Source organism: Diplotaxodon limnothrissa, linkage group LG1 (assembly GCF_057381915.1).
Source record: "Diplotaxodon limnothrissa isolate DT_005_m linkage group LG1, D_limnothrissa_male_GT1.1, whole genome shotgun sequence".
In the NCBI taxonomy this organism is placed as follows: domain Eukaryota; kingdom Metazoa; phylum Chordata; class Actinopteri; order Cichliformes; family Cichlidae; genus Diplotaxodon; species Diplotaxodon limnothrissa.
The window spans coordinates 41,692,814-41,708,544 of NC_140596.1; the positions used below are offsets into that span (position 1 = coordinate 41,692,814).

General features: G+C 43.7%; 2 protein-coding genes across 2 annotated transcripts; one reads left to right on the forward strand and one right to left on the reverse strand.

Annotated features, from left to right (window-relative positions):
• The first annotated feature begins 9,743 nt into the window (after positions 1-9,743).
• LOC146640237 (uncharacterized) lies at positions 9,744-11,523 on the forward strand. The gene is made up of 3 exons (XM_085352757.1): positions 9,744-10,429; positions 10,746-10,881; positions 11,164-11,523. The coding sequence occupies exons 1-3, from the start codon at positions 9,834-9,836 to the stop codon at positions 11,521-11,523; spliced, it is 1,092 nt and encodes a 363-aa protein (XP_085208883.1). The 5' UTR covers positions 9,744-9,833.
• Positions 11,524-12,508: 985 nt separating this feature from the next.
• On the reverse strand, positions 12,509-15,115 carry LOC146640238 (uncharacterized). Its single transcript, XM_085352871.1, has 5 exons — positions 14,905-15,115; positions 14,479-14,570; positions 13,906-14,100; positions 13,741-13,817; positions 12,509-13,484 (listed from the first exon to the last, which is right to left on the reverse strand). Exons 1-5 carry the CDS (start codon positions 15,053-15,055, stop codon positions 12,509-12,511), a joined length of 1,491 nt encoding a protein of 496 aa, XP_085208997.1. The 5' UTR covers positions 15,056-15,115.
• Between the last annotated feature and the right edge of the window lie 616 nt (positions 15,116-15,731).

Here is a 15,731-nt window from a genome sequence, read left to right on the forward strand (position 1 = left end):
AATGATATGGCACCATGACATTTGGTTGTTTAGGAAGAGGGGGAAGTTTTAGGAGTGACGGAGAGAGAGAGAGAGTTTTGAGATGTGAGAGATTTGTGACGTTTAGCGTGTTTGGAGTGTGTACTTAATGTGTTGTCTTGTGTAGTTAGTGTGTAGTGTTGTGGATGATATATATCAAGCTCAGGTCCTCTACCAGAGGCCTGGGAGCTTGAGGGTCCTGCGCAGTATCTTAGCTGTTCCCAGGACTGCGCTCTTCTGGACAGAGATCTCCGATGTTATTCCCGGGATCTGCTGGAGCCACTCGCCTAGCTTGGGAGTCACCGCACCTAGTGCTCCGATTACCACGGGGACCACCGTTACCTTCACCCTCCACATCCTCTCGAGCTCTTCTCTGAGCCCTTGGTATTTCTCCAGCTTCTCGTGTTCCTTCTTCCTGATATTGCTGTCATTCGGAACCGCTACATCGATCACTACGGCCGTCTTCTTCTGTTTGTCTACCACCACTATGTCCGGTTGGTTAGCCACCACCATTTTGTCCGTCTGTATCTGGAAGTCCCACAGGATCTTAGCTCGGTCATTCTCCACCACCCTTGGGGGCATCTCCCATTTTGACCTCGGGACTTCCAGGTTATACTCGGCACAGATGTTCCTGTACACTATGCCGGCCACTTGGTTATGGCGTTCCATGTATGCCTTGCCTGCTAGCATCTTGCACCCTGCTGTTATGTGCTGGATTGTCTCTGGGGCATCTTTACACAGCCTGCACCTGGGGTCTTGCCTGGTGTGATAGACCCCAGCCTCTATGGATCTTGTGCTCAGAGCTTGTTCTTGTGCTGCCATGATTAGTGCCTCTGTGCTGTCTTTCAGTCCAGCTTTGTCCAGCCACTGGTAGGATTTCTGGATATCAGCCACCTCCTCTATCTGCCGGTGGTACATACCGTGCAGGGGCCTGTCCTTCCATGATGGTTCCTCGTCTCCCTCCTCTTTCTTGGGTTTCTGCTGCCTGAGGTATTCACTGAGCACTCGGTCAGTTGGGGCCATCTTCCCAATGTATTCTTGGATGTTCCTTGTCTCATCCTGGACTGTGGTGCTGACACTCACCAGTCCCCGGCCCCCTTCCTTCCGCTTAGCGTACAGCCTCAGGGTGCTGGACTTGGGGTGAAACCCTCCATGCATGGTAAGGAGCTTTCTTGTCTTTATGTCAGTGGCTTCTATCTCCTCCTTTGGCCAGCCTATTACCCCAGCAGGGTACCTGATCACGGGTAGGGCGTACGTGTTGATGGCCCGGATCTTGTTCTTACCATTCAGCTGACTCCTCAGGACTTGCCTGACCCTCTGCAGGTACTTGGTGGTTGCAGCTTTTCTAGCGGCCTCTTCATGGTTCCCATTCGCCTGCGGGATCCCCAAGTACTTGTAACTGTCCTCTATGTCTGCAATGTTGCCTTCTGGTAGTTTAATCCCCTCAGTTCTGACTACCTTCCCTCTCTTTGTTACCATCCGGCTACACTTCTCCAGTCCGAACGACATTCCAATGTCATTGCTGTATAGCCTGGTAGTGTGGATCAGTGAATCGATGTCTCGTTCACTCTTGGCATACAGCTTGATGTCATCCATGTACAGGAGGTGGCTGACAACTGCTCCGTTCCGTAGTCGGTATCCGTAGCCAGTCTTGTTAATGATCTCACTGAGGGGGTTCAGGCCTATGCAGAACAGGAGTGGGGACAGAGCATCTCCTTGGTAGATCCCGCACTTGATGGTGACTTGTGCTATGGGCTTGGAGTTGGCCTCTAGTGTTGTACGCCACATCCCCATTGAGTTCCTGATGAAGGCTCTTAGCGTCCCATTGATCTTGTACAATTCTAGGCATTCCAGTATCCAGCTGTGGGGCATTGAGTCATAGGCCTTCTTGTAATCAATCCAGGCAGTGCACAGGTTGGTCAGTCTGGTCTTGCAGTCTCGGCTGATTGTTCTGTCTACCAGTAGCTGGTGTTTTGCGCCTCTGGTATTCTTGCCAATTCCTTTCTGTGTCCCGCTCATGTATTGACCCATGTGCCTGTTCATCTTAGCCGATATGATGCCTGACAGGAGCTTCCATGTAGTACTGAGGCAGGTTATTGGTCGGTAGTTGGAGGGGACCGGTCCCTTCTTGGGGTCCTTGGGGATCAGGACCGTCCGGCCTTCAGTTAGCCATTCCGGGTGTCTCTCGTTAACTAGCAGCTGGTTCATTTGTGCTGCCAGACGCTCGTGGAGTGCAGTCAGCTTCTTCAGCCAGTAGGCGTGAACCATGTCGGGCCCTGGTGCTGTCCAACTCTTCATACTGGAGACCCTTTCTTGGATATCTGCCACTGTGATGGTTACTGGACCCTGTTCAGGGAGGTCGCTGTGGTCTGCCCTCAGATCCTCTAGCCACTGAGCATTGCCGTTATGGGTTGCATCCTTCTCCCATATGCTCTTCCAGTATTGCTCCGTCTCCAGCCTTGGTGGTGCTGTTCTCTTATTGTTCCCTTGCCACTGAGAGTACACCTTTGCTGGTTCTGTGGAGAACAGCTGGTTTATTCTCCTGCCTTCTATCTCTCTGGTGTACCTCCTCAAGCGGCTGGCCAAGGCTGTGAGTCTTTGCTTGGCAGTTTCCAAGGCCTCAGGTATGGACAGCTTGCTGTATTTCTTAGGCACCTTATTTGTCTTAGTATTTAGTATTTATTTATTTATTGTCATTGTCAAGAACAATGAAATTGCGTTTGGGGCTTCCATACAACTCCGTTAGTTGGCTAACCTCCCTCCGTGCTACTTTGATCTTGCCCTCTAGCCTCCTTCTCCATGGAGGGTACTGCCCCTTGTCGCTGTTCAACTTGTAGCCAAGCATCTCACTGATCACTGCTGCCGTATTGTAGATCAGCTTGTTAGTGTCGGTAATCGTGGTTGTAGGTATTGCCCGTAGTGCTGCATTAACATACATGCTGTAACAAAAAATAATTTCCCCCAGGGATCAATAAAGTATTCTGATTCTGATTCTGATTCTGATTAACATCATCTAGCAGACCTTCTGAGGGTACTTCACGTAATCTTGGTAACCGGCTACGGGGGATCCAGGTTTCAAGCTTGGCCATGATCCTATTTTTCAGGTCAGTTCCTCTCGCACTCAACGATCCTTCTCCTATCGCACTTGGGGCTATGTACCCAATCTCGGGTGGGGGTGATGATATCGCCCCCCTGACCTGGCGTCCTGACTCCTCCTTGCCGTAGCATTTGTGTTGTACCTCGTCAATCTCTAGCTGTGAGAGCAGTCCCTTCTTTCGAATGTTGGAACACTGAGCTACTAGTTGTTTCGCCGTCATTGTGGATGTTGGGTATCGAAGAATCCATAGGTCCCTCATCCTATTCATGTAGCCCCTTCCGCCGGGGTTACTTGCGTAGTAGCATTCCAACATTTACAGCAGAAACATAAAATGTACAAAACAACAAAAAGAATAATAACTACAATAATTAAACAGCAATAAAATAACTGTCAGTTACCCACCGAGTCAAAGGCCAGTGAATAAAAATGAGTTTTTAATCTGGATTTAGAAACCAGCACTGATGCAGATTGCCTAATGTGAAGAGGAAGATCATTCCAAAGCTTTGGGGCAACAGTAGAGTCTCCTCTAAGTTTCAGCCGTGATCTACTGACTGAGAGCAACAGCTCAGCTGACCGGAGTGAATGAGGGGGGACAATGAGGTGCCAGACCATTTAAGGATTTTATAACCAGTGAAAGGATTTTAAAATAGATTCTAAATTCAATTGGAAGCCAATGTAAGGAGGCCAGAACTGGAGTAATATGCTCAAATTATCTTTTTACCAGTTAAAAGCTGTGCCGCAGCATTCTGCAACAGTTGCAGGTGTGACAGAGTGGATGCACTCAGATGGAGAAAACAACAGCCATCGCATCCTGCCCGCGTCCCAAGACCAAAAAAGGTTCTTGGGGCTGGCTGGGTACTACTGTTGGTTTGTGCCTGGGTTTGCAGAGTTATCCAGTCCCTTGACTGAGCTCACCCAAAATGTGGAGCCAGATCTGGTCCAGTGGATGGAGCAGTGCCAGAGGCTGCGGGCCATTTTGTCCCAGCAGGTAAGGAGGCCATTGTGTACATCAGCTGAAAGCTGTCAGAGAGCGTAAGGCCACATATATCACGGAGGAGGAGTGTCTGACCACGTGGTGTCCAGTCCACTCCCTTCGTTATCTGGTCGTTAAGTGATGACGTGACGAATCCTACTTCCGGGTCTAAAGTAGTCTGCGTTTAATATGGCTTTTGTGTTGTTAACATGTTTAATGTTATGCATTTTCTTCTATTTAATCTCAAAAAGCTCCCAAAACAGTCAGTGATCCCTGTTGACCTCCCTCGGCTTTTATTACCGCTAATCATTTATTTAAGCTCAGTTTTTAAAACCTTAGGATGTAACTACAGCCCAGCCCATGCAGCAGTATATGAATGACTAACCTCGTATTGTGGATGGATTATCTCAGTTGTTCTCCTGACTGAAGTTTGGTCCTTTTACAGCATCCTGCCATGCGATTACATTTGTTCCTGACCACCGAGAACACTCACGTTAACTTTTATCCAGTGGAAAAAAGTTAGCTTGTTTATATTATGCTAACATAGCTGTGTCGCTAGCGGTCACGTAGCACATCATTATATACCAGCTAGCCAAACTTCAGTAACCCTACAAACGTCACTGCTGTTTAGTTTTCTGTCTTCATTTATGTTGGAAGTGATAACAGAGCTGTACGTTTGAATTTGTTTCCAAACCCCCGCAGTCAGGACATGCTATATTGTATTTAGATAGAAGCTAACGAGCTAACTCCCTGCTAACTTCTAACTCCGTTAAATGTCATAAATTCCGTTTTCATGGATGCCTGGATGTTAAACTCAATTGTTACACCTGGTAGAGCAGGTGCAAATCGTCATGGCCAATTTTCTCTCTATTTGCAGGTGTAACTTACTGGATTGCCGTACCAAACTGCAAATTACTTCTGTGTGGTGGCTCATATCTGTGGGGGAAAAAAACAAACCAACCTGAATGGACCATCAATCAGCCCTCACTCCACAGAGTAGTGGCATTTACTGTCCAATAAATCTATGGAAATCTGGGTGAGATATGGAAAACTTGCTCAATGCTTCCCCTGGCAGTGGAGCCCTGTGGGCGACCCACTTTCCTGTTACTGTAAATCGGTTACACCAGTGTTTGTTCCAGCTTGGAAAGGGTGGTACCTGCAGTGATGGCAGTGGGAAGAGACTATCCAGTGAGAAAAATTTTGGTGACTTCCTGTAGCAAAGTCAGATTGAAGTGACTGTCTAACCACACACACACACACACACACACACACACACACACACACACACACACACACACACACACACACAATTAAGCCGATCTTCTATGGTCTGATTTCAAACTTTGGATCTTTTAAGGACAAATTGTTAGCGGGGTTGGGCGATCTAAAAGTGAAAGTCAAAAGCATAGACATTTTTTATGAGCCACTCAAGTAACTCTGGCATTCAATATATTTGGAAAGGCGCTACTGAGATGAAACTCTCACCGGTTGCTGGTAAGAACCCATCCAATCCACACATGCAAAGAAATCAAACAATAGATGTCCATAAATTATGTGTCATTATGAGAAATGGCACAAGGAACAATATTGAACACTGTTACTGAAATGTATTTATTACTTTGTACAGAAGCCTTTGTTGGTGACGACAGCTTCAAGACTCCCGTACGGAGAAACTAGTTGCATGCATTGCTCAGGTGTGATTGTGGCCCATTCTTCCACACAAACAACCTTCACATCCTGAAGGCACCTTCTGTGAACTGTGAGTTTTTCAATTGGATTCATGTCAGGTGATTGGCTGGGCCATTCTAGCAGCTTTATTTTCTTTCTCTGAAACCAGTTGACAGTTTCTTTGGCTGTGTGCTTTGGATCATTGCATTGCTGAAAGATCCACCCTTATTTCATCTTCATCATCCTGGTAGATGGCAGTCAATTTTTATCAAGAATGTCTGGGTACATTTTTCCATTCATCCTTCCTTCGATTTTTAGAGGACTGCCAGTGCCATATGCCAATAAACAGCCCTACAGCATAGTTCCACCTTCAAACGTCACTGCTGGTATCGTGTTTTGGGGGTGATACGCAGTGGCTTTTGACGTCCAAACAGGATCTGTATTGTGGCATCCAAACAGTTCAATTTTGGTCCGATCTGATCAGACTCGCCCCAGTATTTCACAGACAGTCTAAATGTTGTTCAGCAAACTTTAAATGCACTTGAACATGCTATTTCTTCAGCAATGGAGTCTTAATTATACAAAGAGCTGACAAAAAAGCTGAAACACAGTCAGCCTTTGGTTTTATTCTGAAACGTAATAAATGAATAAAACTAAGACACGACAAGCAGACTTAACTCTCCTCCTGCCTCTCCTTTTCTACCCCCTCCTCCTTTTTCCCAGCCTCTGCTAGTACCAGGCACAACCCTACATAGCTCAGCAGCTCTCAGTGACGCAACACACTGTGAGATTAGGGCACAAGGGTATACTATGAAAGAAGCTCAACACAGCGAGGCTTTCTTTGCATTAATTGACTTGGCAAGCCCAGTCGAGACAGTAAGTATCACAGTGGTGGTTATCAGCTATATCTGTTAAACTAGGCTTTTTGGTCCAGGCTCTGTGCACACTCACATATAAATGAGCATTTCACATGTCATATGCCTCTTCTTCCACACAAAATTATCCCTAGTGAGTCACGCAGGAGGAGGAAGCAGGATAAACACGCTGGCGTAAAGTTGCTCCTGAGAAAACACCCGGCTTCCCCTGCTCTTGGTTATCATGGCCAACGTTCTGAGGAGCAAACTGAGTGTGCTCCAGGGAAACATTGATTCTAAAAGGATTTTAGAGATTGTGGCATTTTAGCCTTTATAGAGACATTGCTTAGTGGGGCCAAAAAGGATTTCAGACCTTTTTCTGGAGGGATTCAGATTACCCTTTTGTCTAGATCGAAAGGCCGAGGTGACCCAGAAAACTCAAGGAGGCGACGTATGTCTTTATTTTACTGAATGAAACTGTAACTCTGTGACTGTCATGGAACTAATCTGCACAGCAGATGTTGAACTTTTATCAGTATCAGTTTGTCCATTTTACCTGTTCCCACAGCTTTTTATAACAGCAGTGATGTAGTGAATAAACGGCAATCACTTTCACCAGAGGCACCTAACTTCATTCTAGATGATTTTAATCACGTCTCGCTTAAAGACTATTTAACTTCTATCAGTATTCAGTTTTATTTTATTTTATGTATACAGCATCAAATCACAACAACATTTTCTTCAAGCCACTTTACATTGTAAGGTAGACCCTATTATAATACAGACAGAGAAAAGCCCAACAATCATATGACCCCCTATGAACAAGCACTTTGGTGACAGTGGGAAGGAAAAACTCCCTTTTAACAGGAAGAAAACTCCAGCAGAACCAGGCTCAGGGAGGGGCGGCCATCTGCAGCGACCAGTTGGGGTGAGAGAAGGAAGACAGGATAAAGACATGCTGTGGAAGAGAGACAGAGGTTAATAACAAGTATGATTCAGTCCAGAGAGGTCTGTTAACACATAGTGAGTGAGAAAGGTGACTGGAAAGGAAAAACTCAATGCATCATGGGAATCCCCGGCAGCCTACGTCTATTGCAGCATAACTAAGGGAGGATTGAGGGTCACCTGGTCCAGCCCTAACTATATGCTTTAGCAAAAAGGAAAGTTTGAAGCCTGATCTTGAAAGTAGAGATAGTGTCTGTCTCCTGAATCCAAACTGGAAGCTGGTTCCACAGAAGAGGGGCATGAAAACTGAAGGCTCTGCCTCCCATTCTACTTTTAAATACTCTAGGAACAACAAGTAGGCCTGCAGAGCGAGAGCGAAGTGCTCTAGTAGGGTGATATGGTACTACAAGGCCATTGTTGGACAAATGTATGTATGGATGTCTCCTGTCCTACCAGACAGTCCTACTAGACAAAACGTTGCCTCACTGTACAAGTTAGTCCCACTACCCGCTACCTCCACTTGGTACTGCAGACCACAACCGTGCCCACTTATAAAGCAGTCTTAAAAAGACAGAAAGCACAGATGAAGGAGATAAAGAACTGGACAGAACAATTTGTGCTCTGCTTGCAAGAGTATTATGACTGCACACACTGGGATAAGGGATTTGCTGGAATGATTTGGACACACTTACTCATGTCATATGTTCTTATACTGCACTTTGTAGAGACATGATTATTCCTTCCAGGCAACTTAAAACTTATCCTAACAATAATAATACTAACAATAATAAATCTGTAAAGTCAAGCATACAGAAAAGAGTCAGTAAGAACAGCAAGGACTTCCTCCCGATGTCTAATGTCAGTGTGCTGCTGCCTACCCTGTGGAGGTCTGTGCTTCCCTCCATGGATATGCCTCCCCAGACCATCACTGACCCACCACCATGTTGAACGACATTAAAAGCAGCATAAATACGCCACATCTTACCCAGAAGCTTTCATGTTTGTCATATGTGCTCATAGTAAACAGGCTCTAATCTGTAAAAAGCATAGGATGCCAGTGGTGGACCTGCCACTTCTGGTATTCTATGGCAAATGCCACAAACATCAAGACAAGAAGGCTCCTTACCATACATGGAGGGTTTATCTCCAAATCCAGAACACTAAGCGGAAGGAGGCCGAGGATTACGGTAGTGAGTGTCAGAACCACTATCCAACAACATGAGCACATCAGACAGATGGCCACAACTGATTATGTGATTAATGAATATCTCAAGCAGCAGAAACACGAGAAAGAAGAACTAAAAGACACCCCAGAGGCACTAATCATGGCAGCACAAGAACAAGCTCTAAGCACCAGACTGATAGAGGCTGGGGTCTACCCAAGGGCGTAGATCTGGTTTTGGCGTTGGTGGGGACGGATGATTCAACCACCGAACCCTGCCGTGTTTCCTTTCTTTTTCCTTTTTGTCTTTGCTTCTTGATAAAAAAAAGGAGAAATATACTTGCCTACATATGCTATTCTACATGCTTTTAAACCATTTAAAATCACAATTCAAAGTTTTATATTTGAATTATATAATGTTAAATTACTATTAAACAAATGAATGAGTATTTTAGGCTTTAGTTTACTTCAGCCATATTCCATATAAATCAGGTATCATTCAAAAATAGCTTCAAATACAGTCATGACAATAAAAGAATATGACCTTAAGGACTTAACAACATTACTTCAGTTACACCAACATCTCTGATGCATTAGCACTAAGCGAACACTGAATGACCTGCTGGGTTTTGTCCATAAAACTACTCATCTAAGATGACCACAAAGTAAAAGATCTCTCAGCAACATTATGCAACATTTTAGGCACTACTGCCCCGATCAGATCAGTGAGCTGGGATTTTTCATTCTAAACATGAACTACTGTTACAGCAACAGACATGGACTACTGGTTCCCCACACAACAACTCAATGTCCACTATGTGAAGGAGCCAAACACATGCCTGCTCCTCTCGTTAACTGAGGTAAACTGCTGGCATATTTGTTTTACATCTATACTGTCCAGTCTCTGCTGGTGGACACGGCAACACTTTTTTCATGGTTACATACAATTTTAGACTGATGTGGGCCAAAGCCTAGCACATACTTGCCAACCTTGAGACCTCAGAATAGACTACTTGCACTAGGGCATGTGACGTATTTCCGTTTCCAAATAGTACCGCTTGTGCGTTTCCGGTACGTTTGCTTATCTATCGGTAGCTATGCTAATGTCGCTTCAGAATGAGTATAAAAAGGAAAGTATTTAAAACAGAACATTTTCAAAAACAGGAGAAGAAATACTCCGAGCATTGCTGTGTCCCACTTTGTTCAGCTTCAGCCAAATTTAACGGCATACTAAGTTTTCATGCCTTTCCGACCCATTCCGACTTGAGAAGACAATGGCTGGTAAACATACGCCGGGATCATTTCACGATTACCTCTCACACCAGGGTCTGCTGCAGACACTTTGCCAGTGATCAACTCATAGAGCCAACAACCCTCGATGGTCGAAGGCGGCTTATTAAAGGTGCTGTACCAACACTTTTTGAGTGGAATGGCTATAAAGTTGAACCACCGCGGCGTAGTGTTTGGGAGAGAACGGAGCGACGCCCTGAACTAGTTCCTCCTGACGATCAAGAAGAGCAAAGTCTTACAAGAGATCATGACTACTGCTCAGTCCCTGAGCCATCTGCATTGGACATATCTGCATCAGCTGCAGAAGACCTGTCCGAAGACGTGGAGACTCTGAGGAAGGAAATACAGGAGTTACGTGTCCAGCGAGAATTTGGGTTACAGCGTTTTGCTGGCTCCGACACTGACATCCGATTCTATACCAGGTACATCTAAGTTCTATTCAAGCTAACTGTTTAAAATATACCAAGGTCACCATCAGTTAAATTTCGAAAGTTTTTCCAGTCTTAATGAAAACAAAATAGAAATGTACTTTTTCTCTGCTGATTGTATGTTTTATGTAGATGCTTTAGTATTTAAACGATATCCTAATGCTACAGGTAAAATACAACACCAAATACTCTTAATCAGACTATTTTATACAGCATTCCATTAGCATATTTGTCACAGTTCACATTATTTTTATGTCAGTGTGTAATGTTAATTAATGATTGACATGATGTATGTCTCTCTCGTGAATAGATTTCCAAGCTATGATCATTTGATGGCATTCTGGGTTTTGATTGAGCCTTGCATCTATAAAATGATCCGGGTTTCAAGAGCCAAGTCAGCTGCCAATCGGAACGAAGAAGTGTTGACACCTGCACGCACATCAACAGTAGGTTATGGGTTTGTTGGTAGTTAGAACTAGAGGTGTAATGTTATTGTATTTATGTACAATAACATTACTTTATGTACAGTAGCATACATACACAGGTGTATGTATGCTAGACTCAGTATCCTTTACATACATACACCTGTGCACTACAGCACCTCATTGTTTACCCCATGGTACAGTATGGTATGCCTAACCATTACAAAACATTTAGCCAAGAAAAGAATAATTTTACTAGTTCATAGCTTAAGGAGTAACATTTTCCCTTTTGTTTTCACCTTCCAGAGGCAGCTGCTACAGCCAATTGATGAGTTTTTTCTTTTCCTGGTTTTCCTGTCAGTTGGTTTGAAGGAGAGGGACCTGGCACACCGATTTAACATACACCAGTCCACAGTGAGCCGCATTATTGCAACATGGACAAATTTTCTTGCCACTGCACTGGGGTCTCAGTGCATCTGGCTTACACGTGAAGAAGTGCAAGCTTACCTCCCTGAGGAATTCAAAGATTTCTCAGACACCCAGATGATCCTTGACTGTACAGAGCTGAGGTGTCAGACACCATCCTCACCACTTCTCCAAAGTGAAATGTACGATGAAAGCCCTGGTTGGCATAGCTCCACATGGTCCAGTGACATTCATCTCTAATCTGTATGCTGGTTCGGTTAGTGACAAGGAACTATTCAAACAATCAGGCATTGCTGAGAAGTTGACTGAAGACATGGCAGTGATGGTAGATAAGGGCTTCCTAATCACTGATTGTTGTAAATGCAAAGTGTACTGCCCACCTTTTCTATCTAAGCAGAAGCAGATGCCAGCATACCAGGTTAAGGAGACGCAGGCCATAGCCAGACTCAGGGTGCATGTGGAGCGAGTCATTAGGAGGATCAAACAGAACAAACTTTTTGATAGCATCATTACCATGTCACATGTTTATAATATCAACCAACTGTTTGCAGTGGCATGTATGCTGTCAAATTACCAGAACACAGCATTAGTTAAAAAATGGGTTAAGTGAGACAAGATGGATTTTTCCCAAGACACCAGTGCCAGTACAAGTAACTTATGGAAAATGACCTGCAGCTGAGGCCACTACAGTTGCATTTCTTCCTTCTCAGCTGACAATACTTGATTACAGAACTGGTACTTGAGTGCCGATAGTTGAGTTTCAGTTATTGATAATTCAAATTCATTGCAAATGTTTAATGTTAATAATACTGTTTAATTATACTACTATATTACTATTCAGATTCAACAAAACTATTTATCAAAATTATAAAGTAAATCACTAAATCGTTTTAAAACCATAAGTGACATTGAGCTTTTGTAACATCAAAAATACCATTTGTCATTTTCTACAGTTCAGTTGTGTTATTGTCTAAATGTATATCAGTATGCTAGGCATGGAGTTTTAAATACTTACCATGTAAATAAGTTCTGCACAAATTCAGTGTTTTAATGTGTGTTTTTAAAAATTAAATTGATGCCATTGCTTAAATAACAGTTTATTGATGTCACATAAAGGTAACATGTAACAACAAAAGAATTCATGAAATATATTGAAAATAAAACATCAGTTATTTTGTTCCAGCCAGCCTGAAGGATCTGTTTTTCTTTTTGCTGTTTTCACTGTTCATTTTTTCAAACACGGGTATCTTGGCATATATATGTAAAAAAAGAAATAGTCTGCCTTTTCTCTGATTGCATTGTGCACATCTGTATCCATGTATATTCTTTGCACTAGGTAGTCCTCTTGTGCCCACACAACAAAGTCACACCACTGCATCCCACTGATGAGCAGTTGTCCTTGCACTTGCCAGTAATATGCGTGGCTCTTTTTTAGTTTAGGGGTACCACATTCCATCTGCACATATTTGCAGTCAATAAAGTTTTGTACATTGGGACATTTGAATTCGACGAAGCCAAACTGGGGGTATTCATTGGGGTCAAAAACAACACCATCAGGAGATGCAGCAAGCCAGGGGGCAATGGGGTGAATGACCAGACCACAGGGTGAGTAGTTAACATTCATTAGCCTACTATACTCTGCTGCTATTGCAGGCTCCATCTCAGTTCCTCTCCTCATGTCTGCTGTCTGCCTTGTTCCCTTCAATATACGCTCTGCTAGTGACTCGGCCGAGCTCTGGCCTCTGACGTGACACACCTCCCGAAACCTAGAGGCAGTCACTCTGGGCCTGCGGAGCTGATGCCACTCAGACGAAGAGCTTTGCTCACGTGTAGCTTCCTCTATTTTGTGAGCCATTTCCAGAGTTACAGACAAGCTTTTCAGATGCAGAAGCTCTTCTTCTGAGCACACAAACACACAATCTGATGGCAAGATGTCATACCCCTCCAGAGGCAAGTGCGGTGTTGGTGGTGCATCGCGGTGTAGTGTGATGTACCGGGTTGTCAAAACCGGCTGCTGATATGACAGAACACTGCCCTCCTGCACCAGCCCAAAGGCACTTTCCACAAGGGGCTTGTCAGGTCTCATGTTCATTGTGGTCACAAGTGGCCTGTCCTCAATATTAAATTTTGCATATGCCTCCGTTATTCTGAACAAGCAGGGATCTGGTAACGGACCCACCATGCCTCTGTAGAAGCCACTCCTAAAGAAAACATCAATGACAATAATGTAAGGAAGAAGGTTGTTATACTGAACAACAACTAAACTAAAAACTAAAAGGTGTAAAACAGTGGTGCATAAGTTAGAGACTGGGATGTATATGTACATGACTGAGTTAGCCGTCTTCAGAAAGTGTAATGTTGTATGTAAATTAATACCTATTCTGACACATGTATGTATGAAAAAAATAGCAACATACATTTGTAACACATGAAACCAAATTTTACAAATGTAATTACCGTACTCCAGTCTGGGCCATCCTATTTGGTACTGGCTTAGTGAAGATCATGGAGTTGATGGGTCCTGGCCTCACACCCTAACAGAAGACACATTTACTATGGATGGTGTTGCTGTTCATATGTAAACATGGACTAATTCACAAACTTTAACCTCATTTAAATTACCACTGTCCGTGGCTTGTGCCATTGCTGTTCAGATTCCGTGCAGCTATGCACAGGGGGGACAACCGGCACTCTGAGTTGTGAGTAGTGTGCTGTTTGGAAGAGCAGTGCCACTGTGTGATTGCACATAACAGCGCCTGCCACACAGGAGCACTGGCTATGTGTCAGTATCACCGGCGATGAATCCAGAAGCTTAATCTAAGAAGAAAGAACGAAAATTAAAAATGTAACATCTTCATGGAAGAGCTGAACAGGAACATAGTTCAGTGTTATGGTTACGCACCCTCCTGAATGCTTAGTGTTTCCTTCTCTCCCTATTAAAACAACTTAACCATGCTTGATAACTGTAATAACTTAGATTGTGTATATTTGCAGTATTAACTTGTTGTCAAATGTTTCTGATCACCCAAACACACGTTGATTTAACTATCTGACTAGTCAAATTAGGAGTGATAAAGCAGGGAGACAAGGAAAACATTCAAGTTGATGGGCCTTTAGGAATGAACTTAACTAATGCTTAAATGAACTGAACCCCACAGAACGGGGATTAACAACTTTACACAGCTTCCTGCCTACACTTAGTCTGTGTGGTGCCTCACTCTTCCTCATTGACCTGTAGCACAGGGCTCTCACACCGACCTCCCCTGACAACCTGTCTTTATTGGACACTGAATAAAGATACAAGTACCATTAGCATTATTTCTGTATTACTCATTTCAGCATGTCTTAAACATATATATTTTACACTTAGCAAGAGTAGCATTAGGTAGTTAACTACCTCCATAGTTAGCCAACTACCTAACGCCATTATAACAGTGTCTAACTACAAAAGTGACATTAGTTAAGAAAACCTCAACTATAGTTTAGGACGACATAAAACACCGTTTAAGAAAACATGTAATGTAGAGAACTGACATCAAATGAAGGACATAGCGGAGTAACGTAGTGTTTGCATTTGACGTTAGCTAGCGTTTCTTTGTCAGTTAATTTACGTTTTCTTACCTTCGTAGTTGTGTATATATGATGCAGCATATAACTTAAATCCTTTATCTAATTTGCTGGCGGGGGTAGTCGTCACTCTGCAAATCCGATGAACATCGGTGATGTTCAATTTTGGGAGCTCTTGTAGGCATCGAGTGTAGAACGTCGCCATGGTTTAACCGCACCGGAAGCACTGGAGCAGGACTACATAGAACGCGGAAGTGTTAGTGCAAGTAGTCCATTAGAGAGACATTCAAAAGGGCTGTTGGGGGGGTATACATATACATACCAAAAGTTTTTACAGTGTTTACTTATCGGATAAAATAAGTTAAATGTCACCGTTATTATTGTCCGGCCGGAAACAGGCCAGGGGTGTCCAAATACAGAAGCTGCGTCCACCTGAGGACCTGGCCTTCGCGGTCTAAGTGGGCCGGGTCGTCTGAAAGCCGGGTGGACCGGAAATGAGCGACTGTGAAATTGGACGGTCTAGCCTTCAGAATTACGTCACCTCTGCCGTCTGCTCCTTGCTGTCTAAACTATAACCGGATGCTGGCGTAGATTCTCGACCATCTCACACTTCTGTTCAATCAGTTTTCTGTTTAATCAGTTTTCTGTTTGACGTTTATTCAGCTGTGTGAAAACCCCGGAGGAACTCTTCCGAGGGATTAATAAAGTTTTATTTAATCTAATCTAAGATAATAACTTTAATCTCAGCCAAACCGATTTACTCACAAACAAATAAACCACTGAAAAAGGCCAAACAACAACATGTTTAGGTATTTGAAGTTTACACAGCTACATTCTCGCCTGAAAATATGTTAAAAGTTTATTTTGCGACCCTGAGAAAT

Coding starts and splice junctions, on each gene's coding strand:
- LOC146640237 (XM_085352757.1), top strand. CDS start 9,834: ATGAGTATAAAAAGGAAAGTATTTAAAACAGAACATTTTCAAAAACAG. Junction 10,430..10,745: donor GACATCCGATTCTATACCAG/GTACATCTAAGT, acceptor TCTCGTGAATAG/ATTTCCAAGCTATGATCATT. Junction 10,882..11,163: donor CACCTGCACGCACATCAACA/GTAGGTTATGGG, acceptor TTCACCTTCCAG/AGGCAGCTGCTACAGCCAAT.
- LOC146640238 (XM_085352871.1), bottom strand. CDS start 15,055: ATGGCGACGTTCTACACTCGATGCCTACAAGAGCTCCCAAAATTGAAC. Junction 14,571..14,904: donor ATATATACACAACTACGAAG/GTAAGAAAACGT, acceptor ATCTTTATTCAG/TGTCCAATAAAGACAGGTTG. Junction 14,101..14,478: donor AGGCACCACACAGACTAAGT/GTAGGCAGGAAG, acceptor CTTTCTTCTTAG/ATTAAGCTTCTGGATTCATC.